The sequence below is a fragment of the Mobula hypostoma genome, chromosome 13, assembly GCF_963921235.1.
Source record: "Mobula hypostoma chromosome 13, sMobHyp1.1, whole genome shotgun sequence".
Classification (NCBI taxonomy): Eukaryota; Metazoa; Chordata; class Chondrichthyes; order Myliobatiformes; family Myliobatidae; genus Mobula; species Mobula hypostoma.
In genome coordinates, this window is record NC_086109.1 from 58,825,353 (window position 1) to 58,845,203 (window position 19,851).

The following is a 19,851-nucleotide window of genomic DNA, read 5'->3' on the forward strand; positions in this document are numbered from 1 at the left end:
GTTCAAAGTAAATTTATTAAGAAAATATATATATGTGGGCATTCACAGTAAATACAAAAAAACACAATAGAATCAATGAGAACACGTACGCGCGCGCGCGCGCACACACACACACACACACACACACACACACACACACACACACACACACACGATGGACAAACAACCAATATGCAAAAGGCAAAATGTGCAAATACAAAAAGTAAATAACTCTGACTTCTCATCTTTTTTTCTCCAGTCTTTGAAGAATCTTGGCCCGAAACATCAACTGTACTCTTTTCCATATATGCTGCCTAGCCTGCTGAGTTCCTCCAGCATTTTGTGTGTGTTACTTGGATTTCCAGCATTTGCAGATTTTCTCTTGTTTGTTCCTGAACCTGGTGGTGTGGGTCCTGAGGCTCCTGTACCACCTTCTGATGGCAACTGTGAGAAGAGAGTATCACCTGGATGATAGGAGCCCTTGATGATGGATGCTGTTTCCCTGCAACAGCGCTCCTTGTAGATGTGCTCAGTGGTGGGAAGAGTTTTACTGGTGATGAAATAGGCTGTATCCACTACTTTTTGCAGGCTTTTCCATACAAGAGCATTGGTGTTTCCATGTCAGGCCATTACACAACCAGTCAGTATACTCTCCACCACGCATCTATAGAAGTCTGTCAAAGTTATAGGTGACATGCCAAATCTTTGCAAAATTCAAAGAATGTACAGCTGCTGCCATGCCTTCTTTGTAATGCTGCTTACATGCTCAACCCAGGACAGATCCTTTGAAATAATAATGCCGATGAACTTAAAGTTGCTGACCCTTTCCATCTCTGATCAGAATTGTCCGTAGGTCTAGGCCTAGAATCCTTCTCTTTCATCTCACACCTCCTCTTCAAAATCGCCACACTGGACCGTCTTTAGAATGAAAAGTTCCCTCCAATTTTCTATTCCACTGATAGTTTGCGCTCCCATAAGCCAGTCAGCGCATGCAAGGGGAAGTTGGGGGAGGTAATTCAGGAGGGAGAGGCTGACATCACAGCCCAAGTTGGGCGAGTCCATTCAATGCTCGGAAAATGCGCTTCATGCTCCTCAACAGCCTACCATCCCCCTGTGTGTGTAATACAGTGCCCACCAATTATCAACCTACTGTCCTCCCCTCCATGGAATACAGTGCTCATCATCAGCCTACATTCCTCCCCCCTGTGCAATAGAGCACTCACCAATTTTAAATGGCCTCCCCTATCTCACATCAAAACTGAGAGTGGACTCAACTAAATTAACACATGGTCCTACTGTGCACTGCCATACTGGACAGAGAGACCTCTAATGAGATTGTCAACAGGGCTGCTCATTCACTGTCCTCCACTTTGAGCGCTAGCATCGTGCACCGGGCGAAGTTCAAAAAAATTACGTTTATTTTTTTCATCACGATCTCTCGCAGAACCCCTAGCAACCTCTCATGGAATCCCAGTTGAGAAACCCTGCTTTATACTATTGTAGCAAGATATTTGATCACTTGTACACAAATATTCTCACAATAATATTCATTTTCAATCTAAAATATCACTATTTTGACTCCACTACCAAGGAATAACTTTTTCTTGGTGTTTGAGAATATACAGTAAAATGATTAAAACTTACACTACTCTCCAACTTGACTTGAGATACATTATTTTGGGGACTGATTTGCCAGGGGTTCCTCATAAAGAATCCAAGTGCACTACAGTACCTATCATGGACAGATAAGTATTTCTTAAATGTGCACTGTGTCAGCCGGACTGGACCATCATAGATCTGGAATCCACGGATGGGAAATGTTCTGGAAAGCATAAAAACTTCAAATTCAATACTTCCTGCAGTTTTTGGATTAGGAAGTGAAACCCTTTCTGGAATATAGATGCAACATGCCTTAAACTGTTATTATTTATTTCCTACCTGTTTCTTGGCAGTGTTCTGTACTCTCCATGTGCACCCTTTCCCCAGTATCTGTTTTGTCCTCCATTGTAACCCACATTAATGCTTTCACCAACAAAGACTGATCTTGTCACTTCCAGGCTTGATCCTTCATCAGTTGGAAATGTTCCATCACTGTGAAAGCAAAACCAGAATGATCATCAAAAATGTCTCCTATTATCAGTTTTCATCAAAAATAATGCGTGCCTCCATTGTTGTTAATTGATCCTTAAAGGTTTAATTCATGCCACTCAGCATCCACAAAATCAACAAAATAGGGTTAGAGACCATAGCTCCTTCCATCTGCAATTTACACTCAAAACCAACAAGTATCCCGAGGCTTTAAGTTCTTCCATTCTGAACATCATCATGTTTCCTGGGAAATTAAACACCTTGAGCTGTGGAACAGGAAAACAAACACTACTATGGTTTATGCTCTGTATCCACTAAAATTCTGTCACCACAAAAAGAAACCTTTAGCAAAATTATACTTCATGGCCATTTTACTAGGTACACCTTATTGTTAATGCAAATATATAATCAGCCAATCACGTGGCAGCAACTTAATGCATAAAGGCATGCAGGCATGGTCAAGAGGTTCAGTTGTTGGTCAGACCAAAACATCAGAATGGGGAAGAAATGTGAACTAAGTGACTTTGTGGAATGACTATTGGTGCCAGATGGGTGGTTTATAATCTCAGAAACAGCTGATCTCCTGGATTTTCATACACAACAGTCTCTAGAGTTTACACAGAATGGTGTGAAAAACAAAAAATATCCAGTGAATGGTAGTTCTGTGGGCCAAAAATTGCTTGTTAATGAGAGAGGTCAGAGGAGAATGGCCAGACTGTTTCAAGCTGACAGGAAGGTGACAGTAACTCAAATACCAATTCTTTACAACAGTATTGCACAGAAGAGCATCTCTGAAGTATAACACATCGAACCTTGAAGTGGATGGTCTACATCAGCAGAAGGTCATGAACATACACTCAGTCACTACTTTATGAGATACCTCCTAATAATTCAGCTTGGCATTCATTGGGATAGGAATCTGGTTTCTTAGCTACTAATCTTCCATCAAAAGTCAATAGTCATGAAATAGCAAAACGTGACTTTCAAACTGTTAGAATTAATTTGAATTGTATTCAAATTATCTAATTTCCAATTTAATACACAAAATAAAAGCAAACACCCAAAATGCTTTTTACTAACAAGCCTTTAACCGTACAGCCCATCCACTCCTCTTGAACTGCCACCCACCAAGTAATGACATTACATGGTATTCTGCATTCTAGACAAAGCCAACTCCAGTAACACAGAGTTATTTTATGTTTTCATTTGTTCTACATTTTATGCCCTTCAAAGAATAATTCCATCGGGATTAAGGTTTCTTCATGTTCCTATTCTGTCTACCATTATAACAAATGTAAAGTACTGTATACAATTCTTGCCAGATTTGAATAAATTCTAACAAATATATAAAATACGTAAACTTTCTAACTTTACACTGCAATTGCCAGCATTTTCAATTGGAAATTACTAATCACATTTACAATGACTTCTCAGAGCAACTACAACACTTTTCATCACTGTGAGCAAGTGCATATATGTACATTTTTTATTGTAAACAGGGATGAATTTTAAGATTTCATAATGGGACTTAATGATCCTTAAGAATTCAATTCACTTAATCCCTGGCCTTTAAATCAACTTCCAAGACTATCTAAAAGCATCTGTGGATAAAGAACTAATTAACATTCCAGGTCAATAACCTTTCATCAGAACTGTAAGTAGCATAATTTTGACTCTGTCAGCATGGGAAATTGATAAGCAATGTTTCTGCAAGTTAAGGTTTAGATTTTAAACTAAAAAAGTTAGGTCTTGTATGCTAATCATTGAGGAAGACATTCTTAACATTGGAAAATCAAAATTACCTTGCTAGAGTCAGACCTATCCCATTGTCAGAGAACCTACAAAAGCAAAAAAGAACATGTTCACATTCAAGAATTTCAAGCATTTGACATTTTATCACAAAATCACAGCATCAATTCATTTGTGAAATACGTATGTACATAATGATCAGTGTATTGCTTTGTACTGCCATAGCAATTAGTTTTACATTATACCTTTAGTACCATACATGCAGTAATCAACAGTGGAGCCTCTACCTCAGAGGCTGATATCCACTGTCTCCAGTAATTCATTCAGTACTTCTATATATCATCATAAAATGTGGGCAAGGAACTCAACAGTTCAGGCAGCATCCATGGAGGGAAATGGACAGTTGACATTTTGAAGATTTGACAGATTACCTTTATTTATCACATGTACATTGAACCATACAGTGAAATGCGTTGTTTGCATCAATGAATAACATTATGGGAAATATGGGAGGCAGGGTTTAAGGGTCGGCGCAACATTGTGGGCTGAAGGGCCTGTACTGAGCTGTACTATTCTATGTTCTAACATTGTTCAAAGAATGAGCTGGGGGTGGGGGACAGCCTTCAAGTGTCACCATGCTTCCAACGCTAGTATAGTATGACTACAACTCACCCATCCCTAACCCTAACCGAAGCACTCAGAGGAAACCCACGCACTGACGGGGAGTATGTATAAGCTCCTTACAAGCAGTGATAGGTATTGAACCTTTATCAGTGATCGTTGGTGCTATAAAGCATTGCACCATCTGCTATGCTGCTGTGCTGCCCCACTTTTGGGTCAAGATTCTTCATTTGAACTGGGGTTGAGTTCCTCCTGCACTCGGTGGTGTTTCAGATTCCAGCATCTGCAAACTCCTGTGTCTTTCAGTCTTCCATGTATCAAAGATGTTTCCTATTATAAAAACATTTTCCAGCATTTGATAGCACTCACCCAGAGTTGCGGAATATAATGTCTCCCCCTCTAGCCCATGCTCCATGGTCATTGTTTTTAAAGGCTATAAGACCATCAATAACAGCAGGAACACGTGGCTGCCTTGGGTCAGCATTCTGATGTGGGCGAAACCTACGTCAAAGATGCAAAACATAAGTGTTTGTTCCGGCACGGTCCTGTGAGAAATTGAGACTTGGAAACAGAAGGTAAGCACTTATGCCCAAGGAATTAATTCACATCAGAAGCCAGGACTCGGCAGGAACAGAAGGCTAAATACCATAGTTTTCATTACTAATGAATTATTAATTCTTCATTATCATTTGAGCATAAGAAAAATACTTAGGGCCACAAATAAAGTATCCAAGAATAAATATTTTCATGTTATAAAATTTCAAATTCATTAAGCAAACATTTAAAATTAGTGCATTTTATCCCAAACACACACACAGCAGAGTATACATTTCAAGAAATATGGAGACTGCAATTATTAAACAGGATAGTTGAAAGGGACATAAGTTCTCTTTGCTGCGTACAGAACTATTATAAAAGTATCCAGTGGAAATAGAAGCATCCAGAATTGTGAGAAATTATACAATATCTTAAACAATTGCAGTTGGGAAAATGCTTGAAGCTATCATTGAAGAAAAATAGCAAGTCATCGGGAAAGAAATGGATGCAGCATTTCGGGTTGAAACCTCCATGGTAAATATAGTTGAAACGTTTTCATTTAAGACACTGTCCATGTCCCTTTGCTCCACACATAGACAACCACTCTGATCCTGAAGGGGAACTATTCTTTTCCTAGTTACCATTTTGCTCTTCCAACTTGTTATATCTTTAAGCCTTGCAGAGTTCTGACACAACTTCGAATCACAAATGATCTTCAAACTTCTTGTAAAGCTGTCAATTTGTAAGTTCCATTATCAATCACAAAGCTTAGAATTTGATAAGTAGGGGGGAATCAAATCAAGCAAAGGTCATTCTGAGTATTTGGTGCTGACTGTGTGAATTTACACACTCTGATCATGACCATCTGACCAAAGTAATTTTTCCAGGATGCTCATGTTTCCTCCTACATCCTAAAGACACGCTGATGGTTAATCAACTACTGTGAATTACACTAAGTTTAGTGGATGGTGTTGATGGGTATCAGAGGGAACAAAGGTAATAGAAAAATAAGTTTTGCATGTAGGATTAAGTATTGTTCTAAGAACTAGGATAGACATGATATGCCAAATGACCTCCATCCATACTTCAAAACTATGAAAAATATGCAGTCTTTATATGAAACATTGACTGCTTCTCTGCTTCCATAGATGCTACCTGACCCACAGAGTTCTGCCAGCAGCTTGTTATAACAAAATATTAATTCTGCTATACCTGGCAAAGTCTATGGCAAGAATTTCCCGGGGATCATTGTCACTGCACTTGGTAGTCTTCACTCCATTGTCAATGAAGAGACCAGCCTGGGGAAGCGAAGAGCAGAAATCAATCAGTGGGTATATTGCAGTATGGCTCTCATTGATAAAACACATATTAGCAATACCTGGAATAATTAAGAATGGGTATTTCAAGAATGATGCTACATGGCAAACATCAGTTGGGATTGACTGGTTCACAGGAAATAGACCATAATACTATAAGACACAGGAGTAGAATGACGTCATTCAGCCCATTGAGTCTGCTCTGCCATTCTATCATGGCTGATCATGGATCCTACTCAACCTCATACACCTGCCTTCTCACCATATGAATCGAGACCCTGACTGATTAGGAAACAATGAACTTCCGCTTTAAATATACCCATGGACTTGGCCTCCATCACAGTCTGTAGTAGAGCATTCCACAGATTCACTATTCTCTGGATAAAAAAATTCCTCCTTACCTCTGTTCTAAAAAGTAGCACCTCAATTTTGAGAGGGCACAAAATGAGTCTTAACCTGATCAGCAAGATGTAATAAGCAAGGTGCAAAGCAATTGGTGTAGGGCCACAATGTTTTACAATTTATATAAATGACTTGGATAAAAGCACCAAGAGTTAAATTTATTGACAGCACAAAAGTGTTGTGCAGCAGATATAAAACACGTTACAAAATTGGGAAAAATATGAAATTGACCATTTGGCAAGAAAAATGGTAGTAAAGCTGATTTTCCTCAGACAATCTGAAGGCTACCAAACAATGAGCTGCAGAGTGTTCACATAAACACTCAGTCTACTGACAAAGTAGTCTATCCTTCTCTACAGGCTTTTGATACTGTAAGATGGCTCCAGGAAACAATGCAACCAAGGATGACATCCTTCAGACGGTTCATGAAACTACATCTTTCACTTCCTTTACTTCTTTTGCTTTCAAATATGATTCAGCTACTATTGAGCCTATGATCTACATTTTGATGGTGTGCTTTGGGCTGATCGAGCGATTTGGTACTTTGCTGTCTCCGAGGGAGTTCGGTGAGGTTTCGAGTGAAATGTGCGGCCTGAAGGCCAAGAAGCCTGCAGACAGGGCATGAGCCATGATCGACTCTATTTTTCACCAATTAAAGCGTCAAGGAAGATTGAAATCAACGAGGATGGGAGTGGAAGGTGAGTGCAATCTGCCAGCAAGTAACTGGTCTTCCTCTCTTGCTCTCACTCACTGCTGCCACAGGAAAGTGCCTGCACTCGAACAGTCTCTCTCTTGCTCGATGCTGCCAGAGGATGGTGCCAGAGTTTTGGGTCTTAGGCAAGGTTTAATTCACAACATTTGTGGATTAGACACTGTAGTTCATGTTTCTGGTCTCTGGTTGCTCCTTTTTTGTTGAGCTGAAACTGAACATTCCTGGACTGTCTCGATAACTTTGTGATTTGAGGTTTTATAGTCTGTGCTTTCGCTCATTTTTTTGCCATTTGCATGATCTGTTTTTTTTTGCACATGGGGTGTTTGATGTTTTTCTTTGAATGGGTTCCATGGTTTTCTTTGTTTCGTGGCTGTCTATTGGAAGAGAAATCTCAGGGTTGTGTACTGCATACGTACTTTGATAATAAATGTTCTTTGAATTTTTGGTACATGAATTACCACTAGGAAACACCTGAAAACACTGGAGAATTAACACCAACAGAGTTTGCACAAAATTCTCCAAGTCCATTTGCATGGAAAGTAAATCTATTCCAACATCTTCTTCCAAGCTAATGTTCCCAGAAGAGGGTCTAATTACAGTCCCATAGTTACAAAGAGGTGAAGGAACTGAAGAATATGCAGAACTAGCACACAGGAGAAGTTTAGGCCAGCATAGATCAGCAATGATTATATTAAATAGTGGAGCAGGCATGAGGGTCCTTGTGTTTACTTTCTGAACACTATTTTATTTTGTCCTTAACTGAATACCAGACTCCTGAAACATATTCTCAGTTCCATCATTGCATGAGATTACTAGATGGATGAAGGAAATAGTTCAAAAGCTTTGAGAACATCCTTGACATCCCCATTTGCAGGTGACACTCTCTGGTCCATAATTACACAAATTGGAAGAGCAACATTCTGAATGGTATTAAGAACCTAATACCCTAGACCACACAAAGGTTCAGCTTAAATGGTAAAAGTAGTGCACTCCTCTAAGATGACCTGTCCATCTCTTGCCCCCACTGTTCCCTCTAAGCTGTGCAGGTGCTTGGCCGCCTAGTAACCAAAATGCTCCCATGCACATAGCCTTTGTTGTCATGCAGCTGGAATTTTCTTTTCTATAAAGTGCCGCATAGTTTTCAAGCTGTGTAAATATTTCCTGCTCAGAGCAATGATTGGTCCGAGCAGCTGTAAAAAACAAAATAGAGAGTACAATGCTTGCCACACCACTAGCAGAGTAGAAAGAATTAGTAGGTCCCACATAAGCCCTGTAAGTCACCTCAGAACTAGAGGAAGATTGCCCAAGAAGAAATTTTGGGTTGAAATCTAATCTAAACCTAGGCTTAGAATACGTAAGTACATCTTCAGTCTATATTTTAAATAGTTCAGAACAATTACTGGTGTTGGATATCTTAATTTAAAACAAAAATTCCCAGTATAAAATAATTCATTGTTAAAAAACTCTTACTGTAGCAGAGTAATACATACCTTGAAGTTGGAATGTACTCTGTTGTTATAAAATATTCCCAAAGGAGTAAACTCTGATTGGCCCTCTGGATATTTGCCAACGGATTCTCCAGTAGGGGCACGATGGAAAATATACCATATCCCCACGTCCTGGAAAGAAAAAGTATTAACAGGAAGTGTTAAAACAAAAGCCCAATGTTTTTAAACAAAAAGTAACTGAGGACAATTTTTCCCCATAGGAATACTTAATTACAAGACATGTCTATGCACTTAAATGAATTGCTCACACATCCTAGAGAAATAATGTAAAATATGTTTAAAGATTTGTTATTGCTCTTTGTATTTTGGGTTTATGGGACTGGCTACTATTTGAAATTCCATTTATTGGTGTGCCATAATTCCCTTTGAGAAGGTAATAATGAGCTTCACCCTGAACCACTGTAATCCTTAAAATGAAAAATAAAGTTACTGGAAATATTCAGCAGATGAAGGAGTATCTATACAGAAAGACAGAATTAACAGCTTATCACTTTGTGTGGTCCTTTTCAAGAGGCTCAACATAATCTTGCAGAACAACACACTTCTCACCCATCAAATGCTAACTTCAGGTAACTCACCTTCTCTGTATCGAAACCGGCCAGTTCAACCTGGAATCTTAAGTAATTTTCAGGTATGCCAGTTACAATAGCTATTATTCTGGACAAGTGAATCCTTATCAAAAATCAGCTGCAGCTCATAAAATTGTTTTTACATCTTGGAGTCAGGAGATTCAGCACAAAAATCTTGTTGACAGTGAGTATCAGAACTTGACAGTGAGTAACGGAACTTGACAGGGAGTTGTCTTTTGGGTAATGGCCGTATGGATGACTTGGAAGAACAGACAAGCTCTCTACTGATCAACACCCATCCAACATTAATAAATTAGCAAGTAGACAAGCCTTGCTGAGACCATATTTAATGACTCCAAGTGCTTCTCCCACTTCTGGTGAGTCTGTTCTCCTCATAGAACAAGACATATCATGGATTGTAGTATGTCTGTAAGAAATACATTTCTGAATATGACCATGTCAGGTTGTTGTGTGACTGGTCAATAGCACAGCTCTCCAGGTATTTGTGAAGAGGTCCTTATAAGATCTATTGAGTTGTAAGTGACTTGCTGGATCCAATTTTAATGCCCAGAGCAATGACAGATGCTCCATCCAATTTTCCTCCTGTGGCATAGTGATGCATCTGACAGTGCTGTTGCCTCACTGGGCTCAAGGATCCTAGCTTCCATTCTGACCTTGGATGCTGTCTGCATGGAGCTTACATATTCTTTCCCTGATCACATGGTTTTCATCTGGGTTTCTGGTTTGCTCTCATGCCCCAAGGACATGCTGGTCAGTTAATTGGTCAGTTAATGGAGAATTGAATCAAAGAAACATTTAGGCATGTTTGAGAGAGAATAATTTGAAGGTGTAGGAGGAAATAATGTGAGAGAATGAACTAACTGCCCCCAGGAACAGATAGGACCTGATGGGCTACTTTCTGTATTATTATGACTACAAGAACATACATTTTAAGTTAGAGTAAAGCAGAAATGATTGATTTACTTAGCCACTTCGATTCAACCAGCTAGGTTGTATCTGGAGTAAGCTGTAGACCAGCCCAGTATGACAAAGTCCCCCCCCCCCCCCACCCCGCCCAAGGAAACTGGTGAATTGGATGCTTTTTTAAAAAAAAATCCAATAATTTTCATGGTGATTATTATTCAGACTAGTATAATTGCATTTTATCAAGAAACTTAAATTCCACAACTGGTAGTGTTTTTCTTGTGTTTGTTTTCACTAGTCACTAGAGGTCTGATGATTTAACAAGTATGCGACCGTCATTCCTTTGTGAGAACATACTGATCAGAAGAAACCGACAAATAAGGATACAATGGCATTCTTGGTGATCATGTTTTCTGTAAGTTTTTTTAACCAATTATGAAGCCAACTGAAGTGTATTACAAATATAAATTTCTTCACGTATAAACAGAGCCTCTTTAACAAATGGGTTAATATTACAAAGATACACAAACAACGATCAAGAAACTGGCAGGCCATTCTTCCCTGAATAAATATTGTTAGTAATTGAGTGATTGTTAGGAATACAAATATTTGGGTGTGTGGTGATCGTGAGAACAACGGTGAAAAAGAATATCTGGAGAAAGCTTAGAAAATTAATCCTCCTTTAACAAACAATCTGCAGATGCTGGAAATCCAAAGCAGCACAGGCACAAAATGCTGGAGGAATTCAGCAGGCCAGGCAGCATCTACGGAAAAGAGTACAGTTGACATTTTAGGGCGAGACCGTGCATCAGGACTGGAAAGGACGAGGGAAGGCGGCAGAATAAAAAGGTTGGGGCGGGGGGAGAGAAGGAGGGCAAGCTAGAAGGTGATAGGTAAAGCCAGGTGGGAGGAAAAGGTCAAGGGCTGGAGAAAAAGGAATCTGAAAGGAGGGAAGAGTGAACCATGGGAGAAAGGGAAGGAGGAGGGGCACCAGGGGGAGGTGATAAACAGGTGAGGAGAGGAGAAGAGGTAAGAGTGGGAATGGAAGATGAGGGAAGGGGGAGGTGGGAAAATTACCAGAAGTTAGAGAAATTGATGTTCATGCCACCAGGTTGGAGGCTACCCAGATGGGATATGAGGACTTGCTCCTCTAACCTGAGGGTGGCCTTATCTTGACAGAAGAGGAAGCCATGGACCAACATGTTGGAATGGGAATGGGGACTGAAGTTAAAATAGTTGGCTACCGGAAAATCCTGCTTTTTGCAAATAAAGCAAAGGTGATCGACACAGTGGTCCCCCAATCTATGTCAGGTCTCACCAACGGAGAGGAGACTGCATTGGGAGTGGATCCAGAAGATGACCCCAACAGATCTGTAAGTGAAATATTGTCTCACAGGAGGGACTGGGACCTTGAATGGAGGTGAGGGAGGAGGTGAATGGGCAGGTGTAGCACTTCTTGCGCTTGCAGGGGTAAGTACCAAGAGGGAAATTAATGGGGAGGGACGAAGGGACAAGAAAATCATGGAGAGAACAATCCCTATGAAAAGCAGAGAGTGGGGAAGAGTAGAACTCTATTTCTGTTAATACAGTGGAAAGATGGGGTGAGGGCCGATACCCAGTAAATGGTTTTATAAGTTGCCATACCTGAGCACCAGCTGCTGCATTGTTGATGAGGTGGTTGTTTGGATTCGAGATCCAGAAAGTTGTAACACCCCTGTAAATTAACATTTACCTTTAGTAGTAACATAGTATTCAATACACCCAATAGTCAATGGATTTAAAACTTAAAACTAAAAATTTATTAGAGATTTTAGATCTGAACCCAAGTTTATCTCATGTGTGAGCAAGGTCCAAATCCTCACTAGACCAGCACTTATTTAGTATACAAACGCGAGAAAATCTGCAAATGCTGAAAATCCAGAGCAGCACACACACCAGTCTGGAGGAATTCAGCAGTCAGGCATCATCTATGGAAAAGAGTAAACAGTCGATGGTTCGGGCCTCCATGTCCAGTATTCCCCTCGGCCTCACCTACCACCCCACTAGCCTCCGTATCCAGCACATAATTCTCCCTGACTTCTGCCACCCCTAACAGGATTCCACTACCAAGCACATCTTTCTCTCCACCACCACTTTACACTTTCCGCAGTGATCACTCCTTACACAACTCCCTTGTCCTCTTGATCTCCCCACTAATCTCCCTTGTAGTACTGATCCTTGCAAACAGAATTAAGTGCCACACCTGCCCCTACATCTCCACCGTCACTATCATTCAGGGCCCCAAACACTCCTTCCAGGTGAGGTAATACTTCACCGGTGAGCCTGTTGTATCTACTGTATCTGGTGCTCCCAGTGTGGCCTCTTGTTTATTGGTGATAACCAAAGTAGTTCGGGAGACTGCCTCACCGAGCACCTTTGCTCTGTCTGCTACAAAAGGTGAGATCTCCTGGTGGCCACCCATTTCAATTCTACCTATCATTCCCATTCCGACATGTCAGTCCATGTCCTCCTCTAATGCCATGAAGAAACTACATCCAGGTTGGAGCAGCACCAGCTTATATTCCGTCTGGGTAGCTTCCAACCTGATGGCATGAACACTGATTTTTCAAACTTCTGGTAATTTCTCCCCAACCCCCACCAATCCCCATTCCTGTTTCCCTCTCTCACTTTATCTCCCTACCTACCTATCACCTCCCTCTACTGTTCCTTCGCCTTTCCTTTCTTCCATAGCCTTCCGTCCTTTCCTATCAGATTCCCACTGCTCCAGCCCTTCATCTCTTTCACCAATCAACTTCTCAGCTCTTTATATCACCGCTCCCCTCTCCCAGTTTCACCTATCATCTGCCACCTTGTACTTTTCCCTCCCCTCCCTCCACCTTCTACTGATTTCTCCCCTTCCTTTCCAGTCATGATGAAGAGTCTTGGCCCGAAATATTGACTGTTTACTCTTTTCCGTAGATGCTGCCTGACCTGCTATGTTCCTCTAGCATTTTGTGTTTGCTGCTTATTTAGTATAGTCAGTTTTGTTGGATATGTAACCAATGTGCTTCAAATATTACAAAACGGTGACAATAAATAAATGACGTTACCTTTTTAAGCCAACAGTAGACCTGTGGTAGGAGGGGCAGGGGTATTTAACTGGAATGTGGGAGAATTTGTTACAGGGAAAATTCATGAGGGAATGGGAGTACTGTTGAAGTGGCCTATACCTAGTAGGTTGAACAAGCTTATTTCTGTATTGTGAGCTACACAGAAATAAAATGCAATTAGCAGTAATACTTATAATCCATGTTATAGAATGGACAAACAACAACTGTTTATGTTAATTTGAGTAGGGATTTTCAAAAATCTATAGTAACTCCACAAAATTCATACAGGTAAAATAAATAGCCAATATGACATGGTTAAAACAAATTCTTGACATTTCCAATACATTGCATGGGCTGGAGAATCAGTGTTATTTGTAGTTTTGGAAACATTCTGAAAAATAAACTAAATATGACATCCAATTGCAACACAATGTACGTGCAGTACCAAATAAAAATTTCAACTGGGAAACCAATGACTCGCTATATTAATTTCAGAATTTGAGATCTTGCTCTGGGATCCTCCTGAACATGACTACATGGATGGTTTAAAAACTATGTCTCCACCATTTCATTTGCTCTGAGTAGTCTGCAGATAGTGTAAACCACTTATGCTTTAGTAGACCTTCACTGAAAATACAAGTCTTTTACTTAAAGGATTCAGCCTAACAAATCGACTGCTGGGAACCAGCAGCAGATGAATTCCATTCAAGTTCAAAACTTAAACCCTTGCATCATGCTTCCTTGGGTCCTCACCCTGCGTAACAATGATACCATCACCCACCATCCCGTCCAATCATAACAATTCAACTTTGATCCAGCCTAAATACAAACTCATTACCCTATCCACTTATCTCCACATTAATGCACGGACCTGGATATCATCCTCCTCCTTGCCTTGAACCTCTCTGTCATGCTCACAAAACCCTATTTTTCTTCATTCAAAAGAAAGAAGAGAGGAATGCACTTCTACTGACTTTCTGTCTTACATAGATGGTAGGGAAAATACTGAAATTTCTATTGAAGGATGTATTAACAGAACACTTTGAAAAGAATTTTATTGAAATAAGTCAGTATGAATTCAAGAAAGGAACTTCATATTTAACTAAATTACACAAGATTTGAAAGGAGCTGACAAGTAGAATAGATGAAGGTGATACAGAGGATGTGGTATGTTTGGATGTTCAGAGAGGTTTCGATAAGGTAGATAATATTTTAAGTACACAAAATAATGGTAAAGTAAAACTGAATGCAAATGTAAAAATTGATAATTGGTTATCCTACACAAAGCAAAGAGTGGGAATAAACTAATTTTTCTCCAATTGGCAGGTTGTTTTTTTATGGGGTACTGCAAGAATTAGTGCTTGGGTCCTAATTATTCACAGTCTATATCAACAATTTGGATGAGGAGACCATTGTCATATTTCTAAGCTTGTTGATGATACCAGGCTAGGTAGGATTGCGAGTAAGGAATCTTTAAAAGAATATGGGCAAATTTAGTGAAAGGGAATGACCAAGACAGAACATAATATAATGGTAAAAAAAATATGAAGCCTTCCACTTGGATGCATAACACGTAAAAGTATAGTACTTTGAAAAAATAATGAGAAATTGGTTGATCTTCAAAGGGGACCTGGGTGCTGTTCAGTCAATATGCAGAAAGTCAGTCAGAAAGCCAACAATATTCAGCTGACATCAATATGAAAGAATTTAAATACAGGCGTACAGATGTCATATTGCATTTATCTAAGGCCTTGTTGAGACCACAACTGAAGTATCAGCTAAGAAAAAGATACACTTGTCCTAGAGGGAGTGCAGGGAAGATTCATTAGATAAATAGATAGACAGATACTTCATTGATTGCAAAGGAAATTACAATGTCACAGTAGCATAACAAGTACATAGATATACATATATTAGAAGAGAAGAAAGAAAGAATAAAAATAAGTTACCTCAAGCAGTCTAACAGGAGGAGGTCATCATTTCCCCAGCTATAGGTTGACTCGTTACAGAACCTAATGGCCGAGGGTAAGATTTACCTCACATAGTGCTCTTTGGAACACTGCAGTTGTCTTAGTCTATTACTAAAAGTGCTCCCCTGTTCAGCCAAGGTGGCATACAGAGGGTGCATTACTTAGATGGTGTGTTTGCTGGATCAGGCTTGTATCCTGTCCAGTTTAGAAGAATGACAGGAAATGTCATTGAAACTTATGAAATTTCTGCAAAGCTCCATAAGGGGGACGCAAACAAGATAGCTTTAGCTGGCTAAGGAGTCAAGAGCCAAGGATCACACCCTCAGAATAGGGAGTAATCTATTTAAGACTGAGATGCAGAAAAATTTCTTCAGAGTGAAGTGACTCTTTAGAAAGAGCCTATCTGTCTATCTCTGGAGATAGTTTACAACTATTATCTTTTATAAACTCACTGATTCTCATAGCTACCTCTTCCCACTCTGTCACGTGTAAAAATGTCATCCCCTTCTCTCAGTGCTCACATCTGCTCTCAGGATGGGGCTTTTCATTTCTGAACTGAAATATACTCCATATTCAAAGAAAGGGGCTTTCTGTCTTCCATGTCAACACTGCCCTCACCCCATCCTCCTACCATCCCACCAGGGATAGAGTTCCTCTTGTCCTCATCTACCACCCCACCAGCTTCAGCGTCCAGCATATAATTCTCTGTAACTTCCACCACCTCCAACAGGATCCCACCACCACCAGTCACATCTTTCCCTCCTGCCACCACCAATCACATCTTTCCCTCCCACCCCCCCCCCACCACTTTCTGCAGGGATCACTCCCAACACGACTCCCTTGTCTATTCATCCCTCCTGGTACTTATCCTTGCAAGTGGAACAAGTGCCATACCTGCCCCTATACCTCCTCCCTCACTACCATTCAGGGCCCCAAACAGTCCTTCCAGGTGAGACGGCACTTCACCCGTGAGTCCGTTGGGTTCATCTACTGTATACGGTGTTCCTGGTGTGGCCTTCTGTATATTGGCGAGACCCGACGTAGATTGGGAGACTGCTTCGCAGAGCACCTATGCTCCGTCCGCCAGGAAAAGCGGAATCTCATGGTGGCCACCCACTTCAATTCTACTTCCCATTCCCATTCTGACATTTCAGCCCATGGCCTCCTCTACTGCCACAATGAGGTAGAAAGAGCAATACCTCATATTCCATCTGGGTGGCCTCCAACCTGATGGCATTAACATTGATTTCTTGAACTTTCAGTTATTGACCACACCCTTCACCATTCCTTTTCCCTCTCTCACCTTATCTCCTTACCTGCCCATCACCTCCCTCTGGTACTCCTCCCCCTTCCATGGTCTTCTGCCCTTTCCTTTCAGATTCCCTCTTCTCCAACCCTTTATCCCTTTCACCTATCAGTCTCACAGTTCTTTACTCACCCCTCCCCCGATATCACCTATCACCTCGCACTTTTTCCTCCCCTCCACCCACCTTCTTGCTCCAACTTCTCATCTTTTTTCCAGTCCTGTTGGAGGGGCCCAAAACATTAACTGTTTATAGATACTGCCTGGCCTACTGAGTTCCTCCAGCATTTTGTGTGTTTTGCTTTAGAATTCTCTATTTTGGGGTCTTTTGAGTCCCAGTCATAAGTTCATTCAAGACAGAGTTTGATATTGGACATTGAGGGATGAAACAAATTGGGTAGAAAAAGAAGTCATGATCTTTATGACTGGTAGAGCAGGCTTGAAAGACCAAACTTCTATTTTTCTTTCTTATGTTCTTTCATTCATATGAACCTCTCCTATTTCATTCTTCCATGTAACAATTTTGGAGGTGCTGGAGTCATACAGACAGGAATCTCTTTGGCCCATTGAGTCCACACTGACCAGAAACTTCCTATTCACTCTAACCCTACATTAATCCCATTTTTATATTCTTCCCACATTCTCATAAACTCCTTCTAGATTCTACTGCTCACCTATGCACCAGCAGCAATTTGAAGTGGCCATTTAATCTCCCAATCCACACATCTTTGTATTGTAGGAGGAAATCTGGAGGTAAACAACTTGGATATAGGGAGAACATGCAACTGCACAAAGAAGCAGATTTCATAACAGCTTGGGCATGTAAATAGTACATATTTTGAAGACTCTATACATTCCATTTGATGTGTACTGGTGGTGGAGAAGTCATCGAATAAACAGTCTAGTTTATTCTCGATGATACCGAATGCCTTGTTGTTGTGGCTGCACATTCAGGCAGGTAGAAAGTTTTCCAATATTAATAGCTGGCTATGAAAATAATTAAAAAATGAGTTCCTTGCGCACTTTTGACCTGATTCCGTAATACATTATGGGGTCAGGAGACAATTTTGAGAATACCGTGTTTGCTCCCTCCTATTTGCACACAACTACACTGCCATCTCAGGTAAATCTGCATTGCCAGTGATACTGGATGTAGTCAGGTATTGCGATAGAACGGTGTAGCACCTTGATTTTAAGATACAATTCTATATATCTGGCAGTTAGTTGACTTGTATGTGGGACATCTTTGACACCAGTACCCAGATATTCATGAGGACCTTACAAAGTTCTGTTGTTTTGTTAAGATACAGTGCAGTATAGGCCCTTATGGCCCTTTGAGCGACACCATCCAGCCATCCCCTGATTAAATCCTAGCCTAATCACGGGACAATTTACAATGACTATTTAACCTACCAACCGATACCTCTTTGGAGTGTGAGAGGAAACCAGAACAAATGAGGAAACTCATGTGGTCACGTGGAGAACGTACAAACTCCTTATAGGAAGCTGCCAGAATTGAACCTGTGTTGCTTGTACTGTAAAGCATTTTGCTAACCACTACACTACCGTGCCACCCCAAGGTTGATACAGCTGGGAGTGACTTTGCTATGTCCAACTTTGATGTCTTAGTCAATTGTAGTAGTCACTTGGGCTTTCTTTTATTTCAGTGTATTAGTTAGAACATAAGTTGCGATATTACTTGCTAGCCTATTTCAGTGCCAATCAGATTACAGTGATTATAGTCACAAACAGACCTGACAAAGTATGGAGAGAGGACTTCCTCCAAGAAGGTTAATGGCTATCGCTGTTTATTTTTTTTAAATGACCAACCTAGTGGCTTTTTATCATTACCACAACGAGGAGATTTTTAGAATTCCAGGTAAACGTAAATTCAATTCCATAGTTGGTATTTATGACATGATCGCTCAACTCTGGAGAGTTGGTCCAGAGTTGCTATTTAGGCAATGCGTTTCCCTGCACAGAAGAAATTCAAACAAGAGAAAATCTACAGATGCTGTAAATCAAAGTAATACACACAAAATGCTGGAGGAACTCAACAGGCTAGGCAGCATCTATGGAAAAGAGTGAACTGTGGATATTTCAGGCCAAGACTCTTCACTGGGACTAGAAAAAAAAGAGATGAGAAATTAGAGTAAGAAGTTGGGAAGGAGGAGAAAAAGTAGTACAAGGTGGTAGGTGATAGGTGAAACTGGGAGAGGGGAAGTGGCGATGTAAAGAGCTGGGAAGTCGACTGATGAAAGAGATAAAGGGCTAGAGAAGAGAGAATCTGATAGGAGAGGACAGAAGACCATAGAAGTAAGGGAATGAGGAATGGTGGGTCGCAATTACCAGAAGTTCAAGAAATTGATGTTCATACTATCAGGTTGGAGGCAACCCAGACAAGGTGTTGCTCCTTCCACCTGAGTGTCTCAAGGTCATTGAGGTCTAATTTAGTAATTATCTGCACTGTCATAAGCTTCCCATAAATCAGTTTACACACAATTTCACAATATGTGAGGCTAAATAGACCAGGATCCTGGATAACATATGAAAAAAAAAGTCTTCTCAGTTTGTTCAGGTTATATAGGATGCTTATTTTGCAGAAAATCTTTGATCAGTCTGCAAGAATACTCTTAGATTTCCAATTGCCCATCACTTCAATTTCCCATTCCAATCCCATTGATTTTCATCACACAATTTATTCCACACTTCAGAGGCATTCTACTGTTCAATTTCCTACCATCTCTATTTAATTTATTCAGATATGTTCAAAATCATAGTAATACAAGTTAGCCATGAATACACAAAACTTGGCCTTCAGAATTCCAGTATAAATATAAATTTAATCATTGATTCCAGGCCAGAAATTCTTTCTGTTTATGTGTCCAGAAAATAGAAGAACTAGAATTCAAATCATTAGCTAAGAAGTCCAACTGACCCAAAGACCAAAAAAAAAAGGCTGGAAATATTCAATAGTAAGGCAGCATCTGTGGAGAGAGAAAGGCAGGGCTAATGTTCCGGTGGATGCCCTGTAATCAGACAGAAATAGAGTTTGTAGGATTTTAGCCTGTGGGAATGATTTGC

The 19,851-nt window shown here is 40.4% G+C and overlaps 2 protein-coding genes across 4 annotated transcripts in view; both read right to left on the bottom strand.

Moving 5' to 3' along the window:
- cemip (cell migration inducing hyaluronidase 1) overlaps positions 1-19,851 on the bottom strand; it is a 211,304-nt gene that overhangs the window by 157,477 nt on the left and 33,976 nt on the right. The window lies entirely within an intron of this gene.
- Positions 1-19,851, bottom strand: part of LOC134355616 (inactive cell surface hyaluronidase CEMIP2-like) — a 116,890-nt gene that overhangs the window by 30,061 nt on the left and 66,978 nt on the right. For 2 of the 3 annotated variants that reach the window (XM_063065761.1, XM_063065759.1), the window contains 7 exons: positions 12,050-12,119; positions 8,895-9,023; positions 6,187-6,272; positions 4,807-4,938; positions 3,870-3,905; positions 1,918-2,070; positions 1,624-1,801 (listed from right to left, as the gene is read on the bottom strand). In XM_063065761.1, the coding sequence (XP_062921831.1) occupies positions 1,624-1,801; positions 1,918-2,070; positions 3,870-3,905; positions 4,807-4,938; positions 6,187-6,272; positions 8,895-9,023; positions 12,050-12,119 (784 nt within the window). The remainder of the gene's footprint in view (positions 1-1,623; positions 1,802-1,917; positions 2,071-3,869; positions 3,906-4,806; positions 4,939-6,186; positions 6,273-8,894; positions 9,024-12,049; positions 12,120-19,851) is intronic. The other variant, XM_063065760.1, reaches the window with a different exon arrangement.